The following is a 17,668-nucleotide window of genomic DNA, read 5'->3' on the forward strand; positions in this document are numbered from 1 at the left end:
TCTTGCAGTACTTCTTAAAGTTTTTGTATAATAAATGAGAACTCTCTTTGGCGATTTTATTTGTAGTTTTTTGGGCTCTGAAATTAATTTGTGCTGTCTCAGATTTGTTTTGCTTATGTCAGTTTTTGTTTATGCATTTGTTAAACTGTGAACAGCTGCCAAGGCACCGGGGAAGTTTTTCTGCAGAATCAGTAAGAATATTTTACAGCTGGGCCAGATTTTTTTTTTTTTTCCTAAATGAATATTTTAAGTGTCGCTTTATTCGTTGTGTATTATTTCCTATCGACTGTCAGGAGAACTTTCTACTCCTTTCCTTACACTGTTTGTGTTTTATTTGTTTTTCTCCTAGATCTGAGAATGGTACTTCTCCAAACTAAAGCTGTTGTAGCTTACCTGTGACATATAAATATCAACCTGTCAGAGCCCTGCGTGCCTGCCCACACACTCTTGAAGGTTTAGCTGCTTATGTTGAAGATGCGCTCAGGCTCAGGCTCAGGCTCAGGCTCAGGCTCAGGCTCAGGCTCAGGCTCAGGCTCGCTGGAGGTGCGAGGCACAGGCGTGGGTGCGATATAGCTCGGGCAGGGACCAAGGGTGAGAGTCAGAGCGTAAATCACCTCCTGAGCAAGGGGAGGCTCCTTTCGGCTTTTCTCACAACTCTGCTCTTTTCCCAGTGGTCTGATCCAAGGTTACACAGCTGCAGCATGGCAAACCTGGCCTTGAGGAGCGACAGCCGAGCCCCTAGGAGGGAGTAGGTGTCCTCAGGGCCGGACATAGCCCTTTTATAGGCTCTGGACATTTCCATTTGGTTAAAAATAACAGCCTTCATTATTACTGGCAGACTAACCAATTTCAGATTGCTCCACAGTTCGGTTTGTTGCTGTCCAAGATGATTACAAATGGTGCTAGTTCAGTTATGTAATTAATTAATGAGAAGTTTATGGAAATACAGAATTTTTCAGCCTGAGACTATTTGTTTAAGTGTTAGTTAGTGATGTGTGCTTGAGCTCCTAACCAGATGGTTGCAGGTCTGCAGGTACAGTGAACAGTGAACATTAATAGGAGATGACATGAACTTGAATAAATAGACTCATGAACAAATATTGATGGAACAATATTTGGATGAATTGGATGAATACATAAAAGTTGCAATGAAGATGTGTGCGAGGAAGATGCTCAAAGACAGTCTGGTGAAAGATTTTTCTTTGGGAGCCGTGCGTTATATGACAGAAAAAAGGACATCACTCACTTTTTTGGCAAGCAAATAGCATTCTTCTGCATTTCTTTTTGGTAATTTAGGATAGGCTATTAGCAAAAAGAGGTTTTGGCACTGGTGATGCTACTTCCTGCTACTTTGGCTGGGGACTGTTTCTTTTGTTTATTTTCTCTGCATTTGCTTGTCACTGCCTCTCCATCCTTTTTAAAAAAAAAAAGGCTTTTCAATTGTGCATTCTGTTTTGTCTTATTTTTTTTTTCCTTTTTTGGTGATCCTCTGCTGCAGCACTCCTCTCACCAGCAGTATCTCATCGTAGGGCTACAAAGCCAATGGTACATATCCGACCTCAGGCGTCCTGCGTTCCTTAAATCTGCCAAATGGTTCATCGGTGCTCTTGCCAGTGTTCAGGCGCAGCTGACTGCAGAGCAAGCGCGGGGAAGACTGCAGTAGGGAGGGCGGGTGGGAGAGAGGGAAAGGGATGAATTCCTATGAGCCTGCATCACAGCCAGCGTGCTGCGTTTTGTGTTGGGACGGGGCAACTAACTTGATTAGTGTGTGTTTTAAAGACATTTACTGTGTTACTAGTGCCTCATTATCAGAATAAAAACAGTGGATTTAGTAAATTCTTCAAGGTATTAAAATGCCTATGTTCCTTTTGCATCCTGGCAAAATGAAAAGTATTAATTAAAGTTTCATATGCTGTTTTTTTTTCACTGGACCTATTAATCTATCTATTCCAAATTTGCATTTACACAAGGATGGTGAAGGTATGAATTTGTCTTGTGACTGGTGAACTGCTGTAAAGATGGTGACATTTCAGTAGTGAAACTCCCTCTCTGTTTCTGGCTTCTTGTGTAAAGCATTGACAAAGCTGTGTTTGCAGTATGAAAAATGTCTGTCTCTCCTAACTTGTGTGCTCTGTCAAAGTTCATCTTCCAAGTGTGACCTTTCTAGTGCAAAGGTTATGGCAGTACCTGTAGAGCTAAAGCTCATTCTACGTTAGCATTGTCTTTTCATAATTTCAGCATATGTATGGAGCAGTTCATGCACTGCAGTAATTACGTACAGTAAGAGTGTGATTATATGATCCTGTGCTGACTGCTTTTCCTATTTGCAGCACCACAGAAAAGTATTTTTGATTATTTTTTGTTATTATTACTTACCATTGGGCAATTTGTCACATCTGATTACTTCTGTTGATAAATCTCCTGAGTCTGCCCCCTAGCTCAAGACAATGTTTAGTTTAACAAAAACCCAACCACAAACCAGACTACAGTCTGGTAGCACACTAAACCAGAAAAGGGGTCTTTGGCTTCTCTCCAGTCTTCGTGTGGGGTAGCAGCACAAAGGTGCCAAGAGGCCGGTTGTAAGCAGCTAAATGGGAATTTTTCCAGAATTGGGAGGGAATTACTAGGTAAGAGAAAGCTGGCATTATGTTCCATAGGCCTGTGCATAGGGCATATAGCTGCGGTGCCGCTGTGTCTAGAGACTCCTAGTTCAGTGGGACTCTGGGTGCTTTACAGGCTGCTTCGCAGTAAGGGTAGACGTAGACGCGACTCCCTCTGCTGCCAGTGTAATAAACAGCTCTTTGTGGCTGTCTTTTCATTCACATGTCCATTTGTCCTATTTTTCTAAGTAGCATCTAGTATGTGCTGTGTTCATGCAAGAGATTGTGCCCAAAGCTTGTGAATTTATTTCTACAAGTGGATACACTCACAGTATTTTTAACAAAGCCCTCTGTAAAGTCTTACTTGAAATTGCTTCTGTTGCTGTGCTGCCACTACTGTTACATGTTCAAGCCTTGAACTGTCAAGGAATTATGAAGTATTTTTATCCTGTGACATTTAAAATTATTCTCTCCATAGGGGAAGCCTGTGGGAACGCCAGATGCTGGTGCCTATTTCCGTGTGCTAGCAGAGCATGAAGTAGCTGCCGCCTTTACTTCACCAACTGCAATTAGAGCAATCCGTCAGCAGGACCCTGAGGCAGCCTTGGGAAAGCAGTACTCTCTGAAAAGGTGAACTAAGGATACACTGGAAGCAGTTTCTTACAGAAACAGGCTGGATGAACTAAGAATAGCAGAGTGGCTGGGACTTTGCCCACCTCTGTATAGCAGAATTCAAATGTATTCTTGACAATTCAGGTGTATTTGCTTGTAAATTTATATTGATAGTTTGGAGGAGATGAAAGCTGTTAAAAAGATTATGACTCTAAGGTCGTACTGAGTTACGGTTACTCACTCAACCTTAATTTTACTCCACTGTGCTTATACCCTGTAATACAGTCTTGGATTATACGATCCTGTACTGTTTTCCCACATGACCTCTCATTTCATTGAGTGCACAGGATCATTAGTGTTCGTTTAATCAGCAGCTAGTCAATGTTTTGTTTATCTCCCCATAACTTAGTTACTGCTTATGGTTATGTGCTCCAAAGACTGAGCTATTTGCTATCTCATACTGTTTTTAAGGTGTTTATCACTATACTAGCAGCATGCTTCAAAATCATGACTGAGTTCATCCTCACAAATCCCCTGTGAGATGAGAGAGTGGTATTATCTGTATTTTGCAAATGGGAAGCTGAGGCACAGAGAGATTAAGGTCAAAGTCTTCTGTTGGTTTTGAATATCCAGTCTGAGCCACTGAACTACCACTATGTCAGAGTTCTTAGGTGTAATTAGCATTATATTAATAAAATGCCTCTCACACTGACTTGCATCTGTGAGTGTTTAGTACTTCTACAGACCAAGTTTCTGTATCTTATGGCAAACAGTCTAAAAATGAAAAATATGTGGGTTTGGACCCCATCGAATCTTGAAATTGAATAACTTGCTCAGCATCAAACAAGGACTGTGTCAGACTGCATAGGCAGTATTCAGTCATAAGACATCTTTTATCACACTTGTCCAAAGAGAAGGGGAAGGTGCAAAGCCATGTAGCTTCATTAGACCTCCACATTCTTAATTGCTCAGGAAAGTTTTATTTATTAGTAAGCTGGATTTATTCCTGAGGTATTCATTACAAGTTCATCATTAGTTCCTTCCATCTGTTTTGAGTGCTGTCATCAATCCTTACCCCTCTTTGAAATAGGAAACAAGCTCATTTGAGACCCTAAAGCACTATCCTTCTATGATGTTTATTGATAAGAAAGTGATTCAGATGCTAGAAAATTTAATTGCTGTTCCTCAGCATTTTTTAGGCAATGACTAAAATGACTTAGTCTGTCTTTAGAGTATTCATTTAATGGAAAATCTGCTAACCTGCTCTGTAAGTTGTCACATTTTCTGGCCAAACGAGAATTCCAGGTAAGAGTCTCCTTGCTGATATCAGTTGCCCCAGTGGTAAAGAGATATTTCATCATTCCTATACAGTGCATATTTAATGAGCTTCTCCCTTGGTGTGCAAATGTAATTGTCTCATAATTCACTCAGCTTTGGGCCATGTCATTCCCTGGTACATGACTTCTCTTTACTAAACCCTCTAGCACGGCATTTAATACCCAGTATTCTCTTGGATTGTCACCCACAGGTGAAAAAGACTTTGGATTTTGTATAGTACTGACTTAAATCCAGTGACTTATTCTCCAACCACCAGTATAGTGCAGTAAGTTTGACAGTCTTCAGCATGCCTCTCTTTTCATGTTAGACTAGGATTATCTTGCTGTTAGGTCTAGTCATGACCCTCTAACTGCTTGGCTATGTGATATTGTGGCGTATATTACTGAAATTGGAAGGGTGCTTAAATTAGACTGTCTATCCTATGATAATTTCAATATTAACATCCAGCTAGTTATAGTGTTTGTCCATTTTATGGGTTAAGTTGGTAAGAAATAGAGGCCAACAGGTGATTAAAATTTCCATTCTAGGAAAATCCTTGCTTTTGAGTGTTACTTGGATGGACTTTTCCATCCAAGGTCAAGTGAATTCTGTCTGTTTCAGTTTGAAATCAGTCTTACTTTTAGTTCATTTACTTGATCTATGGTGCTTTCTTCTCTGTTATATGGTGCAGAATCTTTGAAATGAGGTGTCTTTCTGCTACCTGGGCTAAGATGTATCCTTACTTACTCTAGAGACTCCAAAACACATGTCCAGAAATGCCATCCTGAAAGAGGTTTCCACATAGTACATTTCATCCCTGAAAACCTCTATTAAAAAATTGATAAAGATCAATGTCACTTTTTAAAAATCCTGTTAAAAAAGACAATTACTTTTAAGGTACAGAGTTGGTAGGCAATGCCAGCTTCCAATATACAAGGGAGTACTTGATTTACAGGAGTAAATTGAATTATAAGCAGACTCGTGTTCTTTTGAAATGACGTAAGTTAAATAAATTTCTGTTAAGAACTGCAGTTGTGTTCTGTGACTCTCTTGACTCTGTCACCCAAACCTCCAGTGCTTGGATTCTCATGACCAAGGTAAAATCTATTCAGGGAGGAAAACAAACAAACACATCAATGGAGAAAAATCAGAAGACCTGAAAAAATTATTTATTTATTTTACATGTTTAAGTGTCTGCAGTCCCCAGGTGCATTAAGAATTAGTATGAAATTCTAATTTCATAGAGTTCTCTATTTCCAGTTTGTTCAAATGGTGCAAAAGTGCAAACGAACCTTCCTTGAACCTTCCTCGCTGTCTTTTCAGGGAAAAAAGCTTATTTAACATGATGCAGATAGAGTTTTTCTTTGCCAGGAAAAACCTGGTGTATGCATTCTGGAGTTAAAACCATTTCCGTGATCTTTTGATTTTGAGAAGTGCAGTTCTGATTATTACCCATGTGAACACTCCCGCTTTTGGGAAATGGTTTGGAGATGTGGTTTCTTTTGTGCTTGGAGTGACACCAAAATGTACATGCTGTGTTGAACAATTTAGGTTGCGTCAGGGCCATTAGGGGCCTTGATCTGTACCCTATATCAGGTGATACTTCAAGTCCACTCTGCTGGAGTCTTGAATAGGGCCTAAAAGCTTGATTGCACTGAATTTTATGTTAGGAATGTAGGTTTTCAGAACAACAGCTTAGGACATATTTATTTAACAGAGAGGTTATAAGATTTTTCTTCCCCAGTAACTGCATTGCAGTGATAGATGATTGCAGTAACAGGTGCATTGACGTGCTTTGAAGTTTTAAGTGGATTGTTAAAAAATTGTTCAGTGGGACATTTTATAACCATTGCCATCTCTCTCTTTCTATACTGTTTGATAGGAGAAATTATTCCATAGTTCTTATGCTTTTTTGGACTTGTGGCACTTTGCTCTTGTATGCTTTTTGATGGTTTTGTGCTGTAAATTTGCCAAAGAGCTAATCCCTCTCCTTCTTGCAACATAAGGTTGCTCTTGAGCCTGCAAATTATTAAATCTGATTATTAAAGCTGGCAATTCGGAAGAGAGGAATTCTGGTTTTGGCTCAGGGGATAACATGATGTCTTTTTTGTAAATTCTTTTAAGTTCTTGGTGTTTTAATAGCCCTGTTTTTAAAACAAGGACACTTAATTTTTCAGCAGTTTATAAAGTTAATGAATTCATAAATTGAATTTTTACATCATAGCTGAAATGTTGTGTTTAACATGCCTAATTACAGAACATTCCATATAATGTAAATTGAGCAGTACTTAACAGGAGTGCCCTGCCTCATGTAAACTTTTTTTCTTAAAAAACTTTTCATAAAATATCTATTTGTGGTTTTTACTTACACAATATTTTGTTCTCTTCTATCATAAACTTTTATCTGTGTTGTAACTTCCAGTTAGCTATTAACTGTAATTATCAGCACTGGCTTGTGCTTTACAATAAAAAGCATTCAGGTGCAAGATATTGATTGGGGTCACACGCATTATAATCATTATCTTCTAATGTGAGAGATGTGCTCAGAAAGCAGTTTATGAAGATGATGATGTATTTTTATGAGTACAGAAAACTATACTTATTTGATGTGAAAGCTGGTTATAGATTTGACCCCCTGCCTTCTATTCCAAGGAAGAACTCACTCCAACCCATCTTGGGGTGTTAGAAAGGAGGGTTGGTTGAAATGCTGTTCTGAACTTAAGAAAGTTGAATTCTTCTATTTGAATATTCAAGTTCAACATGGTAACATTTTTCAAGATCTTCTGATGTTCCTAAGTTCGTAACTAGATGTGCCGTAAGTTGATTTTTATATATCAAAGTTATTATTATGGCTACCTGTATGATTGTTACTTCTGCTTAGTTCACAGGTTCTCAGTTCGTTATATTTAACGAGTGCAGGGTTCCTACCTTGGTGATTAGAGTTACCAATAACTTTTGCTTGTGGAATTTTCTTTTCCTCTAGTCTAACTATGGGTCTGTAATGGATCTAACAGACAATAAACTCATCACATTTTTGATGTCTAGGCAAAATACCACTGTGAAAAAAATGCTTTTCAATTTTAGGGCACGTGGCTAATTGCACTTAATGATGTTTCATGCCATGTTTTACTTACGTTGTTTCCAGATGTGGCTTTACTCTGTATATTCTCCTGCCTTGCATCTGCACAACAAGCAGGTCACTAGTCCTTACACTGTGAGAGGCTGCCTTTTGTGCTAGCAGGGTGTGCCTATCCTCGCCTATCCTCTGGAGAGGTTGTGAATATTCAAAGTAAGCATTTGGCTTAGGCAGCCTTACCTGGGGAAGTCTGTGGTCTCTAGATAAGAAGCCTTTGCTATTGAGACATCAATCTCTAGGTTCCTAGAGATGACAAAATGTCACTGACATTGATCTGGCTGTGGTAGAGCGTGCTGCAATCCTAACAAGGGGACATTTTGGAGAAGTATTATTAATCCCAGGGTGTGTTGTTGGGCCACATGAAGCTCTGTTCATATCTTAATGTGGCATTCTGTCATCTCAGAAGCCTTGAGGATTGATGCAGCACTTGGTAGAGTGTCGCTGTAGTTTCTGTTAGCATGACAGGCTTTTCATGAAATGTTTGGTCACTTGTAGTGCGAGTATATGGAGTATTTGGAGAACAAGTCTTATGAGGATCGGCTGAGGGAACTTGGACTGTTTAGCCTGGAGAAGAGGAGGCTGAGGGGAGACCTTATCGCACCCTACAACTACCTGAAATGAGGTTGTAGTGAGGTGGGTGTTGGTCTCTTCTCCCAAGTAACCAGCGATAAGATGAGAGGAAATGGCCTCAAGTTGCGCCAAGAGAGGTTTAGATTGGACATTAGGAGAAATTTCTTTACTGACAGAGTGGCTGGAACAGGCTGCCCAGGGCAGTGGTTGAGTCACCACCCCTGGAAGTATTTAAAAGACGTGTAGATGAGGCCCTTAGGGACAGGGTTTAGTGGGCTTGGTGGTGTTGAGTTGATGGTTGGACTTGATGATCTTAGAGGTCTTTTTCAACCTTAATGATTCTATGATTCTATACTTCTGCACTTCATTTGGAGAAAGAAAGAGACTATTTGCTGGTAAACAGAGGAATGTGGAATCTGAATCTGTGTTTCCTTCTTACCTTTCATCTCTTCGCTCAACCCTTTGAGGTTTTAAATTGCATCTCTGGGTAAAATGAAGGTGCTGTCTTTGTTGGTCCTACACCGAGTAGGGAGGATTTGGGAGTAGGAAGGCATGAGCCCATCCTGTGCGGATACTATAGAAGGGAAGCAAGTTCTTTGGTCTGTAGCAACAGGGCATGTGTGCGTAGCAGCTCTGCATTCAGAAGTCACGTTGTTCCTCGTGGCAGGATTGCACCTGGTGGTTACAAACAGGCATTAACATGGCTGAAGTGTTTCAGATTGCCACACAAGCCTTCCAGGGAAGGAGGTGCAGTTTTCCGTTGCGATTTATCTGTAAAAGTAAACAAGAAATGTTATGTCTTAAATTTCCCCTGGTTTAGATTTTATTTCCCAAATAGATGATTTCTGTTTCAAAATCTTGCTTAAATAGGGACATGTTTAAATGCACAGCAAAATAAGAATGTCCAAAATGGCAGGCATTCCTGATTTCCTTTTTCTGAGATGCAGGAACATCCCTTCCAAGTTATAATGCAGTAATCTAATAGCTGTATCTATCGGTGCCTTTTTAAACAGTAACTTAACAAACTCTCCATGCTGTAGCTTAGTCATGTGTTAGTGTTGCTCTAGGGGCTTGGATTTTTTTAGTTTTCATTTTGGTTTTCAGTTTGGTTGTGTTATGTAAAAAAATATCCTTTTGAGTCTCTTCAAGGTAAATTACTCTCTAAAGTTGCCTCTTGTTCTTTGTGGACTATAGAAAAAGCCTAGAGAACTAGTTCAGCATAGACATATTTTTTTGATAATAAGAGCCAAGTAAGATAAATACCATGCATTTCTCTCAACAGAAACCATGTTGTCACGATACGGACTAATGATAAAGTACTGAATATAAATCAGTGGTTCATCTGAGTATAGTTGGCTGTTCATTTTTATCTGTACATCATGAATCTGAATTCAAAGCTCTGTGTTTCTACCTGAAGAGGATTGCTTATTTGTTTGTTGGAGGTGTGAGGCAAGATTGTAAATTATTCTCCTCTTTAGTATCATATTAGGTGACATTGTCTGTCCAGTGTCACGAGTATCCGTGAGTTTATATGCAATTTAACAGGGCTTTAAGTTGCTTGTTAGGAAATAAGAAGTGCAAAAAATCTGCTATGACATGAATAAAGCTACTGTGCAAGTCTTAGAAAGATCAAAACCTTAGCAGCGTGCAGTAATGTTCGGTAATGTCTAGCTTCTAGGTACTGATAGTCATATTTAAGAAAGCTACCATTGACATAGAGGATCTTATAATTTTAAACAGGGTGTGAAGTGAATTTGTAATGTTTAATGAAGGACAATAAAGCATGACTAAACATCCAATAAAAGATTATGAAGTTAAAGACTGTATGGGTTTAATACCCAGTTATATAGCACTACCTAATTTAATGGTACAAACATGCAAATCACATCTGTCAGAACTGCCAGGTGTTGCATCTCTTCTCTGCCAAAGTTGGCTACAGCATGTCCAGTGAAATGAGCTGAATTCTAGTACTGTGATAAGGGACCCAGCACTGCTGAATATTGGTCTGTGATCGGCATTATCTAGTAGGATTGCATTATTTTTTTAATGGATATATATAGCCAGCATCTCCACAGGAAAATGTCTTTAGGTCCCATAGTTTCCCCCAAAACTTATTTCCAAAGGCGTATAAAAAGATGACTCAACAGCTTGAAAAATACTAAAATCTGTTTAAATGGAACATTATTAACAACTTAAAGCTAAGAGTTATGCTACAGGTATTTCTCTTTAGTTCTCTTTATTGCTTTACTAATTTTCCTGATATATCTTTCTGACCCTCTTTTGGTATTTCATTCTTACGTTTTGCCTAACAGATATCTACCTAGTTCCTGTGTACAGAGCATTTAATTATTTTTTACTTCCACTGATAATTGCTTCCCACTGGTCTACCAGGGTCTTTGCATTCTGAAAATAAAGTTCCTTTTACATGATATTTTAAGTAGCATAAATTAATATTGCTAAGATTCTAATTTTTACTCAGTAAAGTATGGCGCATGAAAGGACTGAGAGTTCTCCCTCCCCTTTTCTCTTTATCTCATCTGGGAAACCAACCACAGATGTTTATTGAATTTGTTTTCTTGTTTTCCTTTCCCCGTCCAGATCAAGGTATATACTTTTTTATTTTTGTTTAAAGGTTCAGAACGTTGTTTGTAGCTGGTGAGCACTGTGATGTGGACACGCTAGAATGGTCAAAAAAGGTCTTCAAGGTACCTGTCTTGGACCATTGGTGGCAAACTGGTAAGTGTGTTAAAATACCGTTTGTAAAATACGGTGAAGAGATATTTTCAGACTTGTTTCCTGAGTCTGCAGGTAGAACTGGTTTCTCTTTCCATAAACATTTAAATAGGCAGGACCAAGTGTGAAAATAAAAATTCAAGCAGGAAGAATGTTTTTTGGAAGTGGTCTGAAAAGTGACTTCAGGATATATTTAAAACAGCGTTTTTAAAAGCTATATAGAATAAAAAGATATCTTCTGATGCCTGTGTTTTTTAAAAAAAAAAAGTTTGCATCAGTATTTTTTCCAGGTGTATTTTTATATTGATTGTATGTGTGACTATTTTGTGACAGAAAATTTGGTATTTAGGGAAACATTCAGGTTTAAGTTAAGTTTTTTGTACATATATTTTGTGTAATTAAAAACAATCAATCTGCAGCACAGATTAGACTCCTTGGTCTTTAATATTGTTCTGTATGGATCTCATCCAACTTCTATTGATTATTTTGGAACGTCTCCCATTTGTTTCACTGGAGGAGGATTAGATACTTAGATTGCAATGAAGGAATCAGAGTAGCTACCAATCTATGTGTAACTTTGCAAAAATCCAAGTTGAATTCTGGATCAAGGTTTGATTGAATGTATCTCCTTATAACTATGGATTAATATATTTTTAAATTTCACTATTACAAGATCAGATTCGGATTTTGCTTCTTACACACATTATTGCTATTTAAGCTAAGGAAGTGTATTACAAAAGCTCCCTCCTCCCCTCCCTCCTTCGCTCCTTTCCAAGAATACCTCTTCTATTTTCTTTGCGTCATTGTTTTGAGATGCAAATTTTCGCTGGTCTCTCTCTGTATGGAGAAAAACATTTTGATTCTCCCATGGTGGATCAGATAGCAGATATATAAGATTAGAATAAAAAAAGAAAAACTCTTTAGTACATCTATAATATATATTATGTAATGAAATCAGTTCAGGAGGTTTAAAATGCATCATTGTTGTTAAAAACCCCCACAATCTTGGAGAAATACTGAGAAAGTACTAGAAGATAGTAGTGTGATTTTTTATTTAATCTTGATTGAATGTGCTAGTTAATTGATAAGTACGACGGACAAGACCTATATTTTGCTCACTTCTCTATGATCCTAATGTCTGTAGGCAAGAACAGGCCTCAGTGATGCAGAATGAGCAATTAACTGAAAAAGATTAAAAGATCAAATGATGTCTTTGACTATCTACTGAACTGGCAGTAAGCAATATTACTGTATGTAATTTTGCATGTGTTTTTATTGGTCTATGTCTGTGCACATATATATATATAAAATTGCCTATAGCTTTGATGTATATTTAGTGCAAAGGTTTAATGTTACTGCATTCATTCAGATGTATCTCAGGTATCAATGAGAGATCTTAAACAAGCACATGGGTGTAATTATACTCATAGTGTGTAAAGGTAAGACTGTGTTTGAGAGACTTTTCAAAGAAGACCATAAGCCCAGCTCAGAATATAGTATGTTTCTTGATTTTTATATTCATGGTGTGTTCTTAAATTAAATCGTAGCATGAATTAATGAACCAAGGCCATTTCAAATACAGTGCTTGAGAGCGTTTAATAATTTGGTTAGAATGAAGACCCATTTCTGTTTCCAAGTGATTTCTGTAGAAATGTGTGCTGTTGCATGTAAGCAAGGCATTCATTCTGAAGGAAAAAATTTACTAAGAATTCGTATCAGAGAACGGAATTTCAAGGGATAAGGAGAAAGAAGGAAGGAAGAATCACAGAATCATTGGGGTTGATGAGGACCTCCTGCAATCATCTAATCAACCCCCCTGCTCAAGCAGGGTCACCTAGAGAGAGTTGCCCAGGATCCTGCCCAGTTTCGAATATCTCTATGGATGGGGATTCCACAACCTTTCTGGGCAGCCTGTGCCCGTGTTTGACCGTCCTCACAGTAAAAATGTTTTTTCTTGTGCTCAGCTGGAATTTCCCATGTTTTAGTTTGTATCTGTTGCCTCTTGTCCTGTCAGTGGGCACCACTGAGAAGTCTATCGGCCTCTTCTTCATTCCCTCCCATCCAGTATTTATACATATTGATAAGATCTCCCCTGAGCCTTCTCCAGATGAACAGTCCTAGCTCTCCCAGTCTCTCTCCATATAAAAGATGTCCTTTTTCCTGGCTGTTCATTGGATTTTCTCCAGTAGCTCCATCTCTTGTACTGGGGAACCCAGAACTGGCCCCTCCAGACGTGGCCCCACTGGTGCTGAGGAAGGATCATTCTCCCTCAGCCTGCTGACAACATTCTTCCTTTTGCAGCCCAGGATGCTGTTGGCCGCCTTTGCTGCGAGGATGCATTGCTACCTCATGGTCATCTTGCTGTCTCCCAGGATCCTAAGGTCATTTGCTGCAGATCCTTCTCTTTCCAGCTGGCTGGTCCCCAGTGTGCAGTGGTGCCTGGGGTTATTATTCTTCCCCAGATGCCGGACTTTGCACTTCCCTTTGTTGAACTTACTCCTGTTGATCTATTTCTCCAGCCTGTCGATGCCTCTGAAAGGCAGCACACCCATCTGATACATCAGCCGCTCCTTCTAGTTTTACATCATCTGCAAACTTGCTGAGGGCACACTGCTTCCCATTGTCCAGGTACTTATTGAAGAAATTGAGTAGTATTGGCCTCACTATCAACCTCTGGGGTACACCACTGATGATGTGCCTCCAATGGGACTTTGTGCCACTGGTCACAACCCTCAGGGCCTGGCTGTCCAGACAGTACTCAGTCTACCTTGCTGTCCACTTATCTAACCCATACTTTGTCAGCTTATCTATGAGAATGTTATAGGAGGCAGTGCCAAAAGCTTTACTAAGGTGGAGGTAAATAACATTCACTCCTCTCCCCTCAGACACAAAGTTAGTCACCTCATTGTAGAAGGCAATCAGGTTGATTAAGAGTGATTTCCCTTTCATAAATCCATGCTGGCTGCTCTTGATCACCTTCTTGTCCTTTGTGTGTTTGGAAATGCTTTCCAGCATTCGTTGCTTCATCACCTTCCCAGGGACTGAGGTGAGGCTGTAGTTCCCTGGATCTTCCTTCTTGCCTTTCTTGAAGAGAGGACTTACATTTGCTCTCTTCCAGTCTTCAAGAACCTCTCCCAGTTGCCATGACCCTTGTAAGGTGGCATTGCAATGACATCAGCCAGCTCTCAGGACTCATGAGTGCAACTCATGAGGCTTCATGGACTTATGTATGTCCGGTTTGTTTAAGTGCTCCCTAACCTGGTCCTCTTCCACAAAGTGTAAGTCTTCCTTGCTCCAGACTGCCTCTGGTCTCAGGGGTCTGGGAATCCTGAAGGTCAATCTTGCCAGTAAAGACTGAAGTGAAGAAGGCATTCAGTACCTCAGCCTTTTCTGTGACCTTTGCCACCAGATCCCCTCTCTTGTTCAGCAGTGGGCTCATGTTTTCCCTACTCTTCCTTTTGCTGTTTATGTACTTGTAGAATCCTTTCTTATTGCCCTTCATGTCCTTGCCAGATTCCAGTTCAGGTGAGCCTTGGCTTTCCTAACCCCATCCCTGCACAACTGGATGGCATCTTTATACTCCTTCTGGGTCATCTGCCCCTACTTCCACCTCTTGTACACTTCCTTTCTATGTCTGAGTTCAGTCAGGAGCTCCTTGCTCATCCATTCAGGCCTCCTGCCTTTGCTTACTTATTTGTCAGGATGGACTTCTCTTGAGCTTGGAGGAAGTGATCCTTGAGTATCAACCTGCTCTCCTGGAACTCTCTTCTCTCTGTATGCCATGGGATTCTTCTAAGCAGATCTCTGAAGAGATTAGAGTCTGCTGTCCTGAAATCCAAGGCTGTGGTCTTGCTTTTGCCTTGGTCCCTCTTTTCAGAATCTTTTAACTCCACTGTCTCATGGTCACTGCAGCCAAGGCTGCTCCTGACCATTTCTTCCTTGTTTGTAAGTATGAAGTCCAGCACAGCACCTTTCCTCATTGGCTCCCTGATCACCTTTGTCAGGGAGTTGTCATCAATGCACTGCATAAATCTGGATTGCTTGTGCTCTGTCCTTCCAGAAGGTATCAGAGTGGTTAAAGTCCCCCATCAGGACGAGGGCCTGTGAATGTGAGACTTCTTCCATTTGTTTGAAGAAGGCCTCATTCTGATCAGGAGGTCTCCAGCAGATACTTTCTACAATAGCATGAATGTTGGTTTGCCTGCTGGTCTTCACCTATAAGTTCTCTACTGGCTCCTGACAAGGCAGAGCCCCTCTCATGTACAGTGCATGTACACCCCCTCCTTGCCTCCTAGGCATAGGAAAAAGTGCTTAATAGAATACAAGCTAATAAACTAGATTTGTATAATTTTTAAAATAGAGAACAGTCAGGTCTGGTAAGTGAGATGAAATAGAAATGGTGCTCCCCACACTGTCCTGTGTTCCTGAACTTCCCTTGAGATTAACATGCTCAAATGCTCAGGGGGAAAAAGTGGATCCTCCTCCCTCTGAAAGGCTTCGCTTGTCCTGGAGCAGAGCAGCCAGGGCAGCAGACGAAAGCAGCCTTCCCTTCTGCTGGTCCGTCACCTATTTTTTAGCAGAATACAAAACGTATCCTGTTAACTGTGAAAAAACGAGCAGTTATGTCACATTCAACTGTATCTGTCACTTGGTAAAATATTGTTGAAAGTGGATTTCCATGCTGGAAAAGCCTTTTTAATCCAATAGTACTAGGTTAAAGCTGTAATCTAGAGAGAGATAACTGGCTGTTTCACTTCATATTAGAAATATTCAACGTTAGTGACTGATGACAGAATAGAGGACCCAAAAATTCAGAAATAACAATTTGCCGAACTATCTCTAAAATAAAAAATCACAACTAAAAGCACAGAATAAAAAACCCTAATCACTTCTAGCAGGAAGAGGTCGAGGCAATTAGCTATTTTATGTAGAGCTAATAAATTTTTAAAAAGGAATTTTTTTTATAACAAAATTCAATTCAAAATGACAAAATATTAAATTTTATGAATTACCTTTTTTGTAATTAAATTGCACCTGAAGTTATAAATTGCTGTTTTGTTACGCCCGAGATCGAAAGCTTCTGACTTACTTCTAGATATGAAAATGCTTTTGACCTTTGATAATCTGGCAAATTTTTACTTATTCTCCGATCTGATATTTGTCTGCATTCTTCCAAAACAAGAGCATTGCAAAACTGTGAGAAATGTTGGCATCTTAATTTTACTTGAATACTATAGACCTTACTTATGCAGTTATGTCTTAGTCATTGACTCTTTCAACTGAGGCTAAAGCAGAAGATGGAGGAGGAGGGCAATCCAGTATCTGGGTAATTAGTGTTTCTTGTGTGATGGGGTAATTTCTATTCCCTTGTTTATGACTGAGAAAAGGAGGGAAGAGATCAGCTTTGTAGAGATGAGAAGCAACTCAGGCATTATTTGGAGATGGAAATGAATATGAGTGAAGGGAAACAAAAGGATGACAAACGTATTATAAAATAAAAAGGGAGTGTAAAACACTTGCTTCTTCAGGTTTAGTAAGGTATCTTCAAAGGTCTTGGCCCCTTTGCCATATATTGAAACTAGAAATAAATGACTATGGACTAAAAACGTAGGTCGAGTTTTCTTTCATTCTGTCTTTGGAAGATCTATGGAGTATATGAAATCACTGTGAGTTGAAACAGTACTTTGAAACAGAAGAAAGCTTTCATTAGGGAACTTCAAAGCAGCTACACCTGGAAAGCCTGACTGATTAAAATTTAGATTTGTTTCAATATGCCTTCATCAATAACACTTATTTTAAATGTTAATATTTGTGTTACAAGTATAGTAAGCACATCTTACAAGCTGTGAAATGTATGTCACAGGATCAATGAGCAGCAAGTAGGATTTGAGGCAGTAAAGACTGATAAGCACTTGCTGCTTTCTTTGGAGACATGGCAATGGATGAAAGAACAGTACTTTCAGATCCTGTCCTCATCTGTACATGGAGAGAGGATAATATTGTTTTGGATTTGTGCAGGTGTTTAGTTTTTGCTTATTTATACAAAATGACACTTAGCATTTAAATAGCAATTTTCATCTTCAAAGTAATTGTGCAAACACTAGCAAATTAATTCTTTTAACACCCCTCTGAAGTAAGTAAAGTTACTCCAGTCTTGCAGACATTACATTGAGAAAGACAAGTATCTTGCCCCAAGCTATCCAGGAAGTCATTGCAAATTCAGTTTCAGAAAACAGAGCTTTTCTTGCTCAGAGATAAATTTTCTTGTCATATTTACATATGTTTTGTGACATTTTGTCTGAAAAGGAACAGGAATGCACATTTTGGACCTTGTTCTGTCTCTGTTTGTAATGTTTTAAGGAAATGATACAGTAGCTCTGTTTCAGTATTCCAGGTAAGTACATTACAGGGCACCTTGACAAATCTATTTGAAATAGCCTAAGCAGTGTTTGGATTGTACCTTCTGCGTCACATCCTTGGGAGAGGCCTCAATACACAGAGAAATGTGAGTTTGCGTTACCTCGTTTTTGGAGCCAGCTTTGAATTCTAGAAGAAAAAAAGGGTAACAGCAATGAGGATGTGAAGAGCTGGGGAAGCATGAAGGCTCTGAAAGCTTGTGCTAAACATCCTCAACTGCGTTCATGTTAGCTCTTCAGTATTTCGTAGTAAAAAGAAATAAAATGAAACTCTACCACATCAT

At 39.3% G+C, this 17,668-nt stretch overlaps 1 protein-coding gene across 1 annotated transcript in view; it reads left to right on the top strand.

Moving 5' to 3' along the window:
• The window catches only part of ACSS3 (acyl-CoA synthetase short chain family member 3), a 93,117-nt gene that overhangs the window by 36,566 nt on the left and 38,883 nt on the right, over positions 1–17,668 (top strand). The window contains exons 8-9 of the mRNA XM_075150535.1: positions 3,079–3,230; positions 10,868–10,971. Of these exons, the coding sequence (XP_075006636.1) occupies positions 3,079–3,230; positions 10,868–10,971 (256 nt within the window). The remainder of the gene's footprint in view (positions 1–3,078; positions 3,231–10,867; positions 10,972–17,668) is intronic.

This window comes from Calonectris borealis, chromosome 1, assembly GCF_964195595.1.
Source record: "Calonectris borealis chromosome 1, bCalBor7.hap1.2, whole genome shotgun sequence".
NCBI lineage: Eukaryota > Metazoa > Chordata > Aves > Procellariiformes > Procellariidae > Calonectris > Calonectris borealis.